Source organism: Hakea prostrata, chromosome 3 (assembly GCF_041222555.1).
Source record: "Hakea prostrata isolate BN-2017 chromosome 3, UWA_Hpros_2, whole genome shotgun sequence".
Classification (NCBI taxonomy): Eukaryota; Viridiplantae; Streptophyta; class Magnoliopsida; order Proteales; family Proteaceae; genus Hakea; species Hakea prostrata.
Window position 1 is genome coordinate 26851539 of NC_142602.1, and position 16462 is coordinate 26868000.

The window sequence follows — 16462 nt, forward strand, 5'->3', positions numbered from 1 at the left end:
GAGACAAGAACCAACAATTTATCAATTCTTAGTGCACAACTTGTCGATTTTCCTGAACTCCTCCAACACAACCTTCTCAACCTGTTCGATGGAATTGAGAAGCTTCTTCTGTAAAGTAATAAAACCAGACTTTGTAGGATTGTTCTTAACCAAGTCTTGTACAACCTTTGATAAACGACTGCTGAAAGGTGTAGTGGGCTTTATTGCAGTTCTTGGTTTGGGAGTTCTGAAAAATGTATTCTGGTCGCGTGAAACAGGTAGAGGGCTTTGGAGTTGAACGTTTTCAGGATCTGTAGGACGAGACCTCCTCCTCTCAGTGGCCTAAACCACAAGGAACAGCAAAAGACAAGCGAGTAAGTCATAGCAATATTTCAAACGAGATACTGAAATACCCATGATGCGTCACAGTTATATTTCTGATTCCAACTAAGCCTCCTCTGGATCTCGAGACGATGAGTCCTGTAAGAAAAGTTAGACGCAGACCAGCTCGTGTGCCGGGCAGAACCGATGACTAAGTTAGACAGTGAACATGTTAAGATCTCGTGCAAGAGCTATACAAGACTATGTTCAGAATGTATTGGATGCTTACCGGAAGGGTGAGTCCTTGCATTTATATTGTGTGTACTACCTTTTTTGTATTTGGTAAGTTTTCCCGATGAGGGCTATTGTCATCTCCTGAGATTGTGCTCCCCAGTTGTTGGTCCCACACAATCATACCTGAGTTGACCTTCCATTTTGAGTGTTGTTGCCAAATAAGTCCTGCGTATGTAGAGCCTTGATTCTACCAGTCGGCAACAGTCCCGACTGATAGTCACAATCAGCCCCAGACCAGGCTTAAGCTAGTCGAGTAGAAATCTCCCCGTATCAACCCATCCAGAGACAAAAATTTAGTAGTTCTTTTCAAGATTAGCAGAAAAGCATCTTCAATTCAATAGATCAACATTGAAATACAGATTAACTCACAAGAGATAAAGCCTAAAAGAACAGAAATTACAGGTCAAGAATCACATGATTCGTTCAAATGAAAGAATGGGTGAAGGGAAGAGTTTGGGCCCAACTTCAGGGGGCAAAATGAAAAGGAAAAAAAAAACTTTTTTTTATATTTTCCTTCGCCTCTAGTCCTCTACATCCCATGGGGAAAATGATAATTTTAAAGTCAAAGAAAAGTTTGGAACCAACTGAGTTTAATTCTTGGTCGACCTTATTAGGGATTAGAGACCATATATTATGTATATAATCTCTCATTTATCACTACTAGGAAAATAAAACGTTCATATGCACGTGGTTCGTTGCCTTATTTTTTGGGTTGTAATGTTTGTATACCATCTGAAGCTCACCGTCTTTTAATTTGCGTTATTGGAATCTGCTTAGTTAGCACATTATAAGATTGGGGTGATTGTTGCTACGGTTTTATTAAATGTAATGTTACATTACAGTGACGTGGTCTCCTTCTCCATTGATGTCTTTGAAATCCCAATTTTCCGTTCCTTTATTTGAATTCAATTGGTTTGTCTTTTTCATAGTGGGCCAACTTACCTTTTGGCTTCCAAACATACGTGTTTAATGGTCTCAACTTCTCGATGGAATTCAACATAATACCTTTCTTTTTGTTCCTATTTTGGGTTGGAATGACCACAATTTCTTGTTTTTAGTTTTATTGAGAATATGGAATTCGTTATATATTCGGATGCTAGTTCTGTAGCTCAACCTATTGTGCAATGGCTGGTTTGATAGATATGGAAGGATAGAAAACAATTTAGCATTTTGGGTCAAACAAACATAATCAAGTAAGACATGCCAATTCACGTGGCCTTTCTACATTTATTCGTGTTTGACAGAGAAATGTAGACTACAATTTCCTACTGACCAGAATTGTGCAATTGTAAGATCCATTTAATACGTGTCTTAGTCTTGGTTTTGAACCATTTTAAGATCATGAATAATTAATTTACAAGAACACAAGTTTGAAGGCTGTCATACCAATGAAGGAAACTACTTCAAATAAGAAATGAATTCTAATTCATGCCTTGGAAGTATTTATCATGATCAAAGGTATATGAATAAAATATATATATATTATTTCAACATACCTTATTATGCAAAAAATAAATGCCTTTCTTTCCTGCATTTATAGATACGGTTGTCTCATGAAGAGACTCTAGGAGACTTAGAAATTTAAACATTGATGATTTTATCAAATATAATTGTAAATATTTATTTCTTCTCTCACTTAATTTATGGGAGTTGACTATTTTCTCTTTTAAACATTTCAAAAATATAATTGTAAGTATTTATTTCTTCTCTCAATTTATAAAGTTGATTATTTTCTCTTTTAATTAATGGACTTCAAATTCTTTTTCTTTTTTTCTTTCTTCTTTGATCATTTGAGTATTTTCTCTCTCTTTATTTTTTCTTTTACTTCTACATCCTCTTCTTCCATGACTTTTTTAGTTCATGGCTAGATTTACTAAAATCTCCATTGATGTTTTTAGGGTTTTTCTTCACCGATACATATCGGCTAGTATCGTTATAGTATTGTGGGATACTTTAACCCTTGGATGGGGGATACTGTTGAGCACCAACGCAAGAGAGAGGGACAACAAGAAGGATTTTGATCAGTGGTTAGAAGAGAATAAGAAGAATGGGAAGGCGTGGAAGATCATGTTCTACAACCTTTTTCATAATGGCTACAGATTCATTAACTCATAACATGGAATCACTAGCCTTCAATCAGTCCCTGTGGTACTTTCTCTAGTTGGTTATTTTCTATTCCGGTTTTCTTGAGAAATCTTGCTTTTCACGATTCTTGAACCCCAGATCTTGATTTTTCCCAAATCTCTGTTCTCTGTTCTCTGCAACCTCTGCTCTTGTGACTCGTCATGGCGTCTAATTCAACCTCATTTGCGCATCCATCGCCCTCTGCAACTGAATCATCTCCTTCCTCTTTCTAACAATTCATCGTTTCTTGATGTTAAAACTTTTTTATAAGAACTACCTCATTTGGCGATCCTAGTTTCTTCCAATTCTTCGACGCAATCAGTGGCGGAACCAGGATTCAATATGGGGAGCCGAAGAATAGAAGTTCGGATTAGGGAAGCACCAATATTTTGTCGCCACATATGTTGTGTGGGCCCTTATAAGACCCATTGGGGTATCACTTATGAATTATATTACTATATTAAAGAATAGATCCACATATATTTTGTGGGGCCCACACATATTTGACAAAAAAATAGGTAAATTAAAGCATCAGCACAAAAAAAAATTACACATGATTTCAACCCTAAAAAGTCAAATGCAAACCATTTTTTTTTTAAGGTAAGAGATGCAAACTAATACTAGTTAGTTAATTTACTAATTATAGACATTTTATTCATAATATAAAATCAAATAACAAAATTGCAAAAGAAATAAAGAATATAAAATCAAAAAATATTTAAAAAATGAGAAAAATATAAACAATAAATAAATTGAAAAAGAGAAAGAGTATCCAATTGTGGAGAAGATTTTTTTCCAAAATTTCCTTAACACACGTTTATAGAAAGATAAGAATAAATATGCAAAAATAAACTGAAGATAATAAATAGGAAAAAAAAAGAGGAGAGAAGAGATATGAAATATGAGAGAATAAATAGAGATTGAGGAGTTTCTAATTAAAAATGACATTTTAAATATCTAATAAGGTTTTTTTTCAAAAATTTCCTTTAACCCACGTTATAGAAAGATGAGAGAATAAATAGGAAGAAAAAATGTGAGAGAAATAAGAGGGGAGAATAAATAGGGATTGAGGTTAGTTTTTAGATAGAGATGACATTTATACCCATTATTTTACTTTTTAGATAGAGATGACATTTATACCCATTATTTTACTTTTAAAATTTATTCTCAATATGGGGGGGGGGGAATTAAATAGGAAGAAAAAATGTGAGAGAGATAAGAGGAGAGAATAAATAGGGATTGAGGTTAGTTTTTAGATAGAGATGACATTTATACCCATTATTTTACCTTTAAAATTTATTCTCAATATTGGGGGGGGGGGGGAATAGTGAAATTTCACATGTAAGAAGAGAAAAAACAGAAAAAATAAAGAAAATTAACATAAAAAATGAGAAAATACAGGCAATTATGAAGAAATTCTAAAAATCCGGGGGGGGGGGATGGCCCCCCGGCCCCTTAGTAGGTCCGCCCTTGGACGCACTGGCTACATGTGTTTTGTTGATGGCTCTCTCTAATCTGAGTCCTGAGCCATTTTTGGATTCAACATCCTCTTCGCCTGTTGCAAATCCAGCCTATCTCAAATGGCAGAGGCAAGATCAGGTTGTTCTGAGTTGGTTGCTCTCCTCTTTGATCGCCGTTCACACAGGTCGTCGGTATGCAGACCTCGGTAGAGGTTTGGAAGACTTTGGCTTTAACCTATGCTTCTTCTTCCCATGCTCAAATCATGCAACTACCAATGCAATTGCACACCATCAAGAAGGGCTCAGATCCAATGTCTCACTATTTCTTGAAGATCAAGAAGATCTCTGATGCTTTAACTCTTGCCTCTCAGCCTCTTTAAGATTGTGATTTGACCACCGGGATGGTGGTCTAGTGGTCACAAGCTCACTCCCAAGTGGTTTGGTAAACCTTATGTTCCAGGTTCGAATCCCCTCTACTCCTCTGTTTTTTGCATTGAACAACTATGTGCTCTTTGGCCTGGGCATGAGTCATACCGGCTCCTGTAGACTATATTAGGCCTCCGGTGGGGCTCCGCTAACAGGGCCAGTGCTTGCGTTGGTAATGCACATGGCTAATGCTTGCATAGGTCGCACTAAAAAGTCCGAACGTTGCGTAGTGGGGGGGCGCTAGGACGTCCCTGCCACTGCATCCCCTTTTTTTTTACAAAAAAAAAAAGAAAAAGAAAAAAAGATTGTGATTTGGTTTTGTATACTCTCGGTGATTTAGGTTTTAATTATTAGCCCTTTCTAACCTACCACTCGAGATGTCACATTCACCTGGCCAGTATTGGACCCGCTGAATTATCCAAAGGAGTGATCCACAATTATAAGATTAGATTTACTCTATGATATCAATCATTCACAAAGGAATCTTCCAACAAGCATTAAAATTAGAAAAGTATGTCAAAATTGAGGATTTTTATATCATCTAAAAGTTCTTAAATCAATTAATAAATAATCAATTTGAATGTTTTAGTTTCTCTAAAGATTTTTATCTTTGTAAGCGGAGGGTTGAGTGTCATATAAATAGTCAAGACATGTACAGACGATATTTTGTACATTGTCACCAAAGTAATTTGGGTATCTTGTTTGCATCGGTCACCAGCGTCTCGTAAGCTTGAAGTGCCTAGGCATCTTAACCTGTAACACAAACTAAAAACAAATTTTTTTTACAAGAGATGAGTTCCACGAAACTCAGCAAAATCATCAACAACATATGCCACATACTTAACCATGAAAGATGAATGAAAATGTAATGCAAAGCTATGCAATGATGCACCTATAACTCTAACCATGTCGGACTCTTAACTAGGTAAACTCACATTATAGGATACCACCAGCCTCCTCTGGGAAAGTCTCACACAGACCCCAATGGTTCCGACCAAAACGGGCATCATAACTGAAGTATAGGAATATCAGTCCATTCATCGACCATGACTGGGTATTAGGGCCACACTTTCTCACTACGATCATTGATATGAGAATTGACACATGGCAAGGAGATACTTAGCCCAATGCAAAATCGTCTACTTAATCATGTAGTTCTAGGTTCAGATACCTTCCCTATAGCACTGAACAACTCGATCTGGTATAATCGTCTAAACTAGTGAACTATTCTATGGAATTAGCCAACTTGGACTATACACTCGTATCTGTTAGAGATAATACTGTGCTCGTGCCTGACAGTGAAGATACGTCAATTTGACAACTTGCTTAAATGATGTGGGTGGTTGGTTGCCGACATTGCGATCGAGTCAACTCTCACTGATTTCCAATTCTTTTAATGTGAACGACAAAGCAAAGCAAAGCACCAGCCGCTCTATGGTTGTTTATCTTTATCAACCCCAGACCAAGTCAAAGCAAAGCACTCTTGTTTTGTTTTCTGAAACAAATTGGTCTCGCTTGTCAAATCAGATTTAAAGTTTTCAACGCTCACCTTTACAGTGATTACATCCCAACTTTGACCAGAATCCAGAATAACTATTTCAATCTTTCGTCTAGGTGGACTTTTAATTTGTCGGGTGGGGCTAGTATTCTTTAGACCAACTCAATTTTCGAATTTAAAATGGGTCGACTTTGCTTTTGATCGTCTGCATAATCTCCCTCCCCCGATGGAGATGGAGAGCATAGCATTCACGGTATTACAATCACAAATTATATAAGATTCACTGATAGAGGTGTCAACTGTGCAGTTTGAGATGGTTTCGAGCTGGGCCTAAAGGTTTCGAGTTAAAAAACACCTAGCACAAACACCGGCCATTAGAAAAATAACTGTTTCGGGCCATTTTCGGTTTGGTGCGGTTTGGGTTCGGACTAACTAACGGTTTAAATTTGGGTTGACTAACGGTTTATGGTATATAAGAAAAAGAACAAGAAGAAACAATTAAGCATCTTACAACAACACCGAAAATTATATGGCAAGCAAAGTTGCTATTGTAGAAATCTAACAACCTAAATATTAAGTAGTAATTAAATGAGTATTTGATCTTTGAATTAATGTTAAATTTTTTTAATTGTCTATACCAACTATTTACCATGATTCAAATACTATTTAATGTAAAATTATAAAACGGGTTGTGATTCAGTTTCGGGTTGGTGCGGGCTCCACAACCCTCAACCCAATTACGGCCCATTAAGGTTCGGTTCGGGCTATAACGCGCCGGTGCGGTTTGGGGTATCAATTGACACCCCTAGATTCACAGATAAAAAATAATAAAATTTTATCACCTTAACTTTGTGGGTCTTTCTATAATTCATGTCAACAGCCGTCAAAGGAGACAATCCGAACTCCTGGAAAATTAAAGAGAGATTATACTTGACGGTGCAAGTTAGTAGATTACATATTTTTAATATTTATGGATATTAAACTAATACACCATATCCCTATTTAGCTTGCATTTTATTTTTCAATGAGATCATCTACTTTGTCATCCTCCATTAGTGATTCTAAATTGCTTGAAATAATGAATGCTTCGACTGCAAGCATCGCCTAACTTCAAGTTGTAATATATTATTCAAGTTAGTAGATTACATATTTTTAATCAAATATTTGACAAACTTGATGGTTATAGGAATCATTTTACATATGCCCACTATGTGGATGAAATGACCATTCTAACGGTTGGAGATATTGAAAACCTATACTTGGTGCATAATTTCAACCAAATGACACACCATGAATATGAAAGATCTTCTAAAGTTTTATTTTATTCTAAATGATTCCCTCGTGTTCATGTAATTTAATGAAGAATTGAATTTTGATCAATGGATGTTGTTTAGGTTTTGATTAATGAAGAATTGAATTCTAAATGATTCCCTCTTGCATTTTGTTTAGGTTTTGATTATTGAAGAATTGTATTTTGAAATTCACTTATTTTGTAATTTAGGCTTGCATTTTGTTTAGGTTTTCAGAATAGATTTTTAAAACAAGAAAACTTAGAAGATCAAGATGAATTATCGACCCATAATCTATACTCACTAATTATGTAAGCATGCATGCATACTAAATTCAAGACGACACAAGATCAAGAAGAATGTTCATCAAAGAGTTACTCAATTGGTAATGACTAATAACCTCTTAGTAAATAGATTATGGGTTCAATTTTCTTGATAGTATATACAAAATATATAAAAACGATCTTAAGAATATATTCAAGATACACGTAAGCTCATTCGGATGAATCTCAACTCCAAAACAACAAAACAAAAATTAGAGAAAATGTATAATGCCATTGCAAGGACCATATAATTAAATAGTGATATTTTTTTTTGGAGTCGGTGGAGGCGGCAAGCAAATGGTGATTAATTTCTTTATGTTAAAAAAATGAACTTACCAATTTAGGATGAATTCTTGTCTCATAATCTATTATGAGAATGCAACACCATACATGGCCTATATTCACTAATTACGTAACCATGTATACGTATTAAATTCAAGATGACAAAAGATGAAGGAGAATGTTCATCAAAGATTTACTCAATTGGTAATGATTAATACCTCTTAATAAAAAGATAATGGATTCAATTTTCTTGATGGTATATATAAAATATGATCTTAAGAATATAATCAAGATATACGTAAGCTGATTCGGATGAATCTCAACTTTATAAAATAAAACAAAAGTTAGAGAGGATGTATAATGCCATTGTAAGAACCATATAATTATGGATGAAAAAAAATTAAATAGTAATATATTTTTTTTTTTGGGGGGGGGGGGGGGGGGGGTGGTGGTGGTAATCAAATGGTGATTTCTTTATGTTAAAAAAAAATGAACTTACCAGGCTATTATTGGATTCAAAATACAATCAAGGAGGATAAAGAGCAACTAATGGAGTTTCCAAGAATCCCATAAAGTCATGGAGTGTCTTAGACTCCAATTTTTGTCAAATGAAAAATAGAAATAACATGCATTAACAAGTTTGAATGGCATCATTTTCTATACATATTCAGTAATGGGAAGTTGGTATTCGTCCAAATTCAAAATGTATTGAATATGTGATGCGTCCAGAAATTGTCAAGCCTCCGGATCTATGAAGATAACTTGCAAAAGATGGTTAGGCGTGGTCCGACCGTGGGGGTCGAGAGGCCACCTCCGAAACTTAAGTCAGTCATTGAATTGATCACAAAGCTCTGGCTAGATGCAGAACGTAAAAATGAATACGAGTATTAAGGAAAAGATTTAGATATCTCTGGTGTGAGTGAGTCACTTGTTTATATAGACTTTACCTCCAACTCTCAACCGTGAGATGAGTTTGTGATCTTTGCGAATGACCATCTGATTGTAGGGTTCTCCCCTGGATTTTCGGGGGTGCAGGTAGTTATCGACTTTAGTAATGTAGCATACTATACAATAATAATAATAATAATAATAATGTAGTATATTACTTTAGTAATGTAGCATACTATACAATTATAACCCGTTTTGTAATTTTACATTAAATAGTATTTGAATCATTATATTACCATTAGGTAGTTGGTATAGACAATTAAAAAAATTAAGCATGAATTCAAATATCAAATAGTCATTTTACTACTTAATATCTAGGTTCTTGATTTCTATAGAATGGGTGGGTTTTTTTTAATGGAAATCGACCAATAGCAACTTTGTTTTCCATAATTTTCGCTTTTGTTGTAGGATGCTCAATTTTTTCTTCTTGTTTTTTTTCTTTTTTTTACACACCATAAACCATAGTCAACCCGAATCTAAACCGTTAGTTAGCCCAAACCCAGACCACACAAATCGAAACCAGTCTGGAACCGTTATTTTGCTAATGGGCCGTGTTTGGACTAGTGTTTTTCAACCCGAAACCGCCCCAAACCGCACCATTGACACCCCTAAGGTGTAGCATCCCTTGCTATTGAATCCTCAGGAATGGGTTTAGTTGGCCAACCTCATAAGGTTAAATCTCTCAAGTAGCGGTTGGGTTTGTCTCTTATGTATAAACACCCTCCTAAGTATTAGTGGAGGTGTATGTAAGCAAATCCGAACACCTCAAGTTACAAAAAGCAATAATAATAATGGTAAGAGATAATTATTGATGATTTCAGTAATATAGCTTAATTATTACTTTATCCTCTTGTATTTTTAAAATTATTAATCTAACTTTAAATTTTGTTTAAAATTACTAATTCCCTTTCCCTTGTTAAGCTCAGTTATGGCATTTTTCTATTTTTCTTTCAATAACCTAGAATAACCTTGAGATTTGTTACTATTTAGGGATAAGTAGTGATGTGATGCCCCCTTGTACTATAACATAATTATTAATTGAACGTTGTTTTTTATGAAGTAACTATTGCCATGGTTCCTCGTGTCGGCGATATGTCGAGGTGTCGCTGGGGGGCGACACAACACCCTCCAGCGACACGACTTATACACTAAGTCGGCGAAATATCGCTGATTTCTCGGCGAAATATCGCCGACTATCGATTTTTTCTGATAATGTCGCCGGTAGCAGCATCGGCAAGCTTCCTCTCTTCATATGCTTACAGTTACCCCCTCTCTCCTCGCTTCCACTCTTAAAATCCCAAGCATCAGTAGTGCAGAGAGAGAGAGAGAAGAGCAAATCCAAATGTTAAAGGAAGAAGGTGGAATCACCGGTAGAGGCAGCGGCAGCAACGGTGGCTGGACTCGCATGTGTGACTCATGCCGTGGAGCAGGGTGTACAATGTACTGTCAAGCTGATTCTCAGCTGTATCACCGAAGAACAGTAGTGGTGGTAGCAGAAACAACCACCACCACCACCACAAGCAGGCACACTTGAGGAAGAAGAACCGAAGAAGAGGAGTGCACAGCTGAAGGTGGAGTCGTCAGCAGCGGCACCGCTCTCAGTAGGGCGTCAAGTGCTAGCTTGGGCTTCTCCTTCTCCTTCACGGGATTCACCCTCACACCTGAAAATGATTCCCGATTTCAAATCTTTCAGCAGAACCTGATACCTTGAGCATCACATATTACCTAGCAAACCTCAAATCCAGCCGGTGCGGCCATAGATCAAGAACTTAAATGGCTTATTCCTTCATATTCATTTGAAGAAAAGCCCATTAGAGAGCAAAGAGAAGAGAAGAACAGAGAAGAGTGGAAGAAAAGAAGTACAAGAACAGAGGAGGAGAAAACTGAAAAACGGTGATTTTCACCATAAGCCTCCCCCTCTCTCTCTCTCGATAATTGTTGGTCAAAAGTCGATCGATATATCGACTGTACTATCGCCGGGGTGTGTCGTTGAGCACCGACACGGGTCTTAGAAGTCCCACGTCGGACCTTGACTATTGCCCCCTTTGTTTTTTATTGCTTAATTTACTAAAACCCTAAGATAAAACTCCATGAACTTCTTCCCACCAATAATAATAATAACAATTTTTAGAGAACATTTTTTTAAAATTTTAAAGACTACGCCAACTACACCCATACATCATAGAGCTATGAGTGACCACATAACATTGTGAAAGACAAAAATCTCACATGTATGATGTATCATTCCTTTGTGTTTGTCTCCTCTAATGGTCCTTATACGTAAAAAGTAGTTATTCAAGAATAATAAAGAATAATAATAATAATAATAATAATAAATTCTCATACGTATAAAACTTAAAATAATTGTATTTCAAAGAGTCAAGTGGTTATTTTATTTTATTTTATTGGGTCGAAGGTCAAGTAGTTATTTCAGTATTCTTCTTTTCTGATGCAAAAGCTACATGATTTTGGAAACAATCATATTACAGGAGGTTAAGAGCACCTAAACTTTAAGGAAATTTGACCACTCCACTCTTAGATTTTATACTATAAAACATCAATCTTTTGCCAATTAAGTCAAACTTCTCTGAAATTTTTTTTTACCTTCTTCTTTTGATAAGATTGTGTCCTTGTGAAGACAACCTGCCCCATTAAATGAAACCCATATTTTTATCCAAAAATAAATAAATAAATACATAAAATCTCATAAATAAAATAAAGGTAAATAATGTACTTGCACTAAAGACTAATTGTGCTGAACTGTTCAGCAAGAAGAAATGGACCGTTGGATCCAAATCTTAGTCGAAATTTTGAAGTTGACATTTCAAAAACATAGCAGTCGACAATGCATGATCCGACGGCTGTGAATCTCGCTGAACCGATCAGAACAAGACCGAAAGGGTTAATGGCCACGCTGGTACGGTTAGGATTGTGAAACGCGCCAAACTTGATTATTTAATTCGAGCCAGCGATGTCAAACCCAAACCCAAATGCCTTTCTTCATCTCCCTCAGCGAGCAGAGCAAATCAGTATTCGTAATCGGACTCAACTCTGCTATTTAGGCATATAGCTCATCGCCAGAGCAATCGATCCATGCGAGCTAACCCATCTCTGCTATTGCCCATCGCCGGAATAATCACTCTGGCACAAGCCATTTTGCTCCGTTTGTTCAATCTCAATCTGGGTTTAGCAAAGCAACTGCACTCCTATGCCAAATTCACCAACAAACTCCGCTAGCAACGTTTCTCCAAACCCAAAACCCAATTCCACCTCCTTCAAATTCAAATTGAATTCTCTCTGTTCCTCTGTTTTCTGTATGGGTAGATGTTCAAAGACGACTGATGCAGCAGCACCAGCAGAGCCCACGACCCCTCGCAGTTCTAGAAGTACACGACTTTCCAAATGTTCCTCCTCCATGTCACGGTTACAGGATTATCCCATATCTCCTTCAACTTCAAGCGCCGACCAATCTATCGGCAGGAGCAAGAGCAAAAGCAGCAATTTAGGCAGCACCGATTCCATCAACAGGGCTTCATCCAGATCTTCACTTTCCAGCAAAACATCTCTTTCCAGCATCCGTGAATCCTTGCCTGATAACCCCAACATCTATAATTTCTCTGAAATCTGTGCTGCTACGAACAACCTCCTGGCCAAGCGCTTCTCCTCTTCGACGGCTGCTTGGCGTTGCTCCCTCCATGGCAAGGACGCCATCGTCTTCCAGCGCAGGTTGCGACGCTCCATGGAAGCTTCCATGCTCCGGGAACGGCTCTCCTTGATCTGCAGGAGCCACCACGCTAGCTTGATCAAATTGCTCGGCGCCTCCATCTCCGGCGATCACATCTACCTCGTCTACGAATACGTAACCGGGGCCAGCCTCGAGGATTGCTTGCGAAACTCTAAAAATCCAAACTTCACGGTTCTCTCCAATTGGATGTCGCGAATGCAGGTTGCGATAGACATCGCTCAGGGGCTCGATTACATCCACAACTCGTTCGGATGTAACCAAAATTTCGTCCACAACCACGTCAGGAGTTCCGGCATAATCATCACGGATCAACCCTCGATCCATGCGAAGATATGTCACTACGGCACAGCAGAACTCTGCGGAGAGATCCCTGATTATCTTCATCAAATACAGGAACAGGAAGAAAATTTCGGAAAAATCGAGATAGCAGACAACCGGAGCATCAGATTCGAAGGGACAAGAGGTTACATGTCGCCGGAATTTCTGGCTACCGGTGTCGGAACTAAGAAATCCGACGTATTTGCTTTCGGAGTTGTGCTCTTGGAACTATTATCCGGCGAAGAACCCTACAAGTACAGCTTGGATTCGGAAAGGAAGGATTACAGAAGAATCTCGCTGATCGAAACGGCGAGAGAAGCGATGGGGGAGAAGAAAACTACTACTACTGGTAAAGATGAAGAAGACGCATGTGGTCGGACCGGGTGGTTGAGGAAATGGGTGGACCGGAGGTTGAAGGATTCTTTTCCGGTCGAGATAGCCGAGAAGATGACACGTGTAGCTCTAGATTGTGTTGACGTGGATCCAGGTAGGAGACCTAACATGCGTGAGGTGGCAGGGAAGATTTCGAAGCTCTATCTGAAATCGGAGCGGTGGTCTAACTCCATGACTGGTTTACCGGCCGGCATCACCGTCTCGCTGGGGCCTCGGTGATAGATTAGATCCAGATCCGAACCTAGATCCCAATCTTGTATTGAAGTTACATAAATGCCCCCGGTGGATAAAATTCTCTACTTCTGTTGATTTTTTTTTTTTTTTCTACGTCATTGATTACCTTCATACAGATTGCAGATTTGCAAAATTGCAAGTAGGTACTACAAATTACGATAGTTTTGTAAATAGTAGGTGTGGTTACAGGCTTACAGCAACGCTGAGGTTGACATTTTGAATTATCTTTGTGAACTTTCTGATTTTTTTCTTCATATTTTAAAGTAGAAACAAAGCTTAATTAATAAAAATTTGTAATAATTGAAATGATAAATTAGAGGACTGGGTATATTAAAGAAGTGTTCAGCTGATGTCTTTTAATAGTTAGGCTGGCGTGAAAACGCCATCAAAGAAAAGAAAGAAGAATGTACTAAATAATGGAAGGCGAACTATTCCACGCGCCAAGAGTCAAACCTTCTATAGAATGAGGACATCATAGGTTACCTCATTAGCTAGAACTTTTTTCACATTATTCCTAGTTTTCTCTCTCAAGTATCTATTTTTTATTATAAATGAAATTAATTGTATTATAGTTAAGATATAATATACAAGGAGCGAATGAAATAAATTGACTCTTTTACAATTTTTAAATATGCTGAGGTTAAAACAAATGTTTTTAGACATGAACAAAGGTAGAAGGGAAAAGGTTCAGAGTTGGGACAATTATCGGTGAGATGAGGTAAAAATCTGTGCCCACCCAAGAGTTAGGGTTTAGGAGGGTTTAAATGGGGATAATTATGTCATTTGACTCTAATGAGAATAATATAGTCATTTTATTAACGACTTAACAGAATTTTGAGTGGAATGTTAGAAGTATGTGACTTATCATTTTGAGAGTATGCAATCCGTAATTTATGACACTAAATAGTGCAATTTAGAATTTAAGCCATATTAAAGCATACAATCTATAATTTACTCTAATTTTTATTTAAGTGAAAGAGAAAAAAACATCACTTGTGTTAGGAACTTAGGAACAACATGTTCATGCTACAATAGAAATCATGAAGGGAAGATCAAAAGACAAGAAAACAAAAAAGTATGTTCATGCTACAATAGAAATCATGAAGCTATAACAACGCAGGAAGATGAAGAGAAATTGGCATAAAATTTTTTGTTTAAGGGTATTCTTATCTTTTTAAAGTTTAACTTGTTTATATCAGTAGTTAAGTTTGAATTTTTCTTTTTTTTATGAGTAAACAACTTAACTTTTAGTTGCCCACTCAAATTAATGCAGCCCCTGAATTACTCAATTTAAGATCCCACAACTAGGAGCATAAAATCGGAGCATAATTGTTTACCCAAGAAAAAAAAAATCAAGAGCATAATTCAGGGTAAACATTTGATGTTTATGTTTCCACAAAGGATAAAATGATTATACCACCCAAAAACAAAAAATAAAAAACAAAAACAAAGACTAAAATGAAAAATGACCAAAGGAATGTTTCCAAAAAGGATAAAATGATTATACCAACAAAAAAAAAAAAAAAAAAAGCGCTAAAATGAAAAATGACCAAAGCACTCGTACTTACGTTTGCCCTAGCCACCGGAGGAATGTACGGTAGAACAAAAACCAATGACCCTCACGAATTTTAAACGAAATGAGAAATAGAAACTCGTTCATCATTTCTTCTGTGCAACTGCTGGAAAAGAGAAACATCGACTTCCATGGCCACTCGGCTGTTACAGAGGCGAATCTTCTCCGTCTTTAACCCAAAACAATCGCACATACCTCTCGCTAAAGGTAATTCTCTCTCTCTCTCTTCCTTTCGTTCTGTGCACGTCGAATTTCAGTTCTTAATTTGTAACTACCCGATGTAATAACAAACCCTAATTCAGAACAAATATGCAAAAGATTTCAAATCGATTAAACGATGAAGAAAAATCTCCGTCTGGGGTCCAAAATAATTTTCGAGATGTTGAAGTCCTTTTTATTCCTTCCATTCTCTGAATCAATTTTCCCATTGTTACTTGCAGGACCCTCATTGCAGCGTCTTCCCTCATCGACTGCTGTGCTGAACGATGGGACACATACACAGGTGATGTTGGGAAGAAGAGTTCACACAGAGACGGAGCTTACTATTAGAGCAAACGACGAGGAAGACAATGGCGAACCCCGTTCAAACAATTGTAACAGTGATGCTTCTTCTGTGAAGTACACAGCTTTGTCCGACTTGAAATCATCGACGAGACACGACCTAGCCATGATATTTACCTGCAAGGTCTGCGAAACCAGGTCTGTGAAAACGGTTTGTCGAGAATCATATGAGAAGGGTGTGGTGGTGGCGCGTTGCGGAGGGTGTAACAATCTACACCTGATTGCTGACCGGCTTGGATGGTTTGGAGAACCAGGAAGCATCGAGGACCTGTTGGCTGCTCGGGGTGAAGAAGTCAAGAAAGGAAATGTGGATACCCTGAATCTAACTCTTGAAGATTTGGCTGGAAAGGGATCTGCCGAATAGACAATGACAAACTTCTATCTGCAACAAGAGTCTTAACTGTTTTTTTTATTCTACATGAGTTTTACTTCAGTACTGCTTCTGTGAGCCGGTTTGAGCATCCAATTGTAGAACCATGGTGGCCTGTGATCTTCTCTGTTTTGATTGTCAGGAAAATGTACCTATATCACACACAAAAAAGAAGAGGATATATTTGATCTAAAGACCAAATAGCTCGGGTCTGAGTATGAATGGCCAACCCAACTGATTTGCTATCAATCCAAAAGTTGTGAAATCTTCTGCAACGATGGTTTTCAAAATAAGGGATCCTGCTGTTCTGACGCATTTGATTCA

The 16462-nt window shown here is 37.3% G+C and overlaps 2 protein-coding genes across 2 annotated transcripts; both read left to right on the forward strand.

Annotated features, from left to right (window-relative positions):
* Window positions 1-11607: 11607 nt before the first annotated feature.
* LOC149021928 (lysM domain receptor-like kinase 3) lies at window positions 11608-13928 on the forward strand. The gene has a single exon (XM_089147220.1). It carries the CDS (start codon window positions 12153-12155, stop codon window positions 13617-13619), a length of 1467 nt encoding a protein of 488 aa, XP_089003346.1. The 5' UTR covers window positions 11608-12152; the 3' UTR covers window positions 13620-13928.
* A 1230-nt stretch (window positions 13929-15158) lies between these two features.
* On the forward strand, window positions 15159-16404 carry ZR3 (Zim17-type zinc finger protein). Its single transcript, XM_089150133.1, has 2 exons — window positions 15159-15414; window positions 15648-16404. The coding sequence occupies exons 1-2, from the start codon at window positions 15339-15341 to the stop codon at window positions 16130-16132; spliced, it is 561 nt and encodes a 186-aa protein (XP_089006259.1). The 5' UTR covers window positions 15159-15338; the 3' UTR covers window positions 16133-16404.
* The last annotated feature ends 58 nt before the right edge of the window (window positions 16405-16462 follow it).

Bases quoted from the DNA above. Each gene is read 5' to 3' on its own strand.
- LOC149021928 (XM_089147220.1), top strand. From the start codon at position 12,153: ATGCCAAATTCACCAACAAACTCCGCTAGCAACGTTTCTCCAAACCCA.
- ZR3 (XM_089150133.1), top strand. From the start codon at position 15,339: ATGGCCACTCGGCTGTTACAGAGGCGAATCTTCTCCGTCTTTAACCCA. The intron at 15,415-15,647 runs GTAATTCTCTCT...TGTTACTTGCAG, and splicing joins GCACATACCTCTCGCTAAAG to GACCCTCATTGCAGCGTCTT.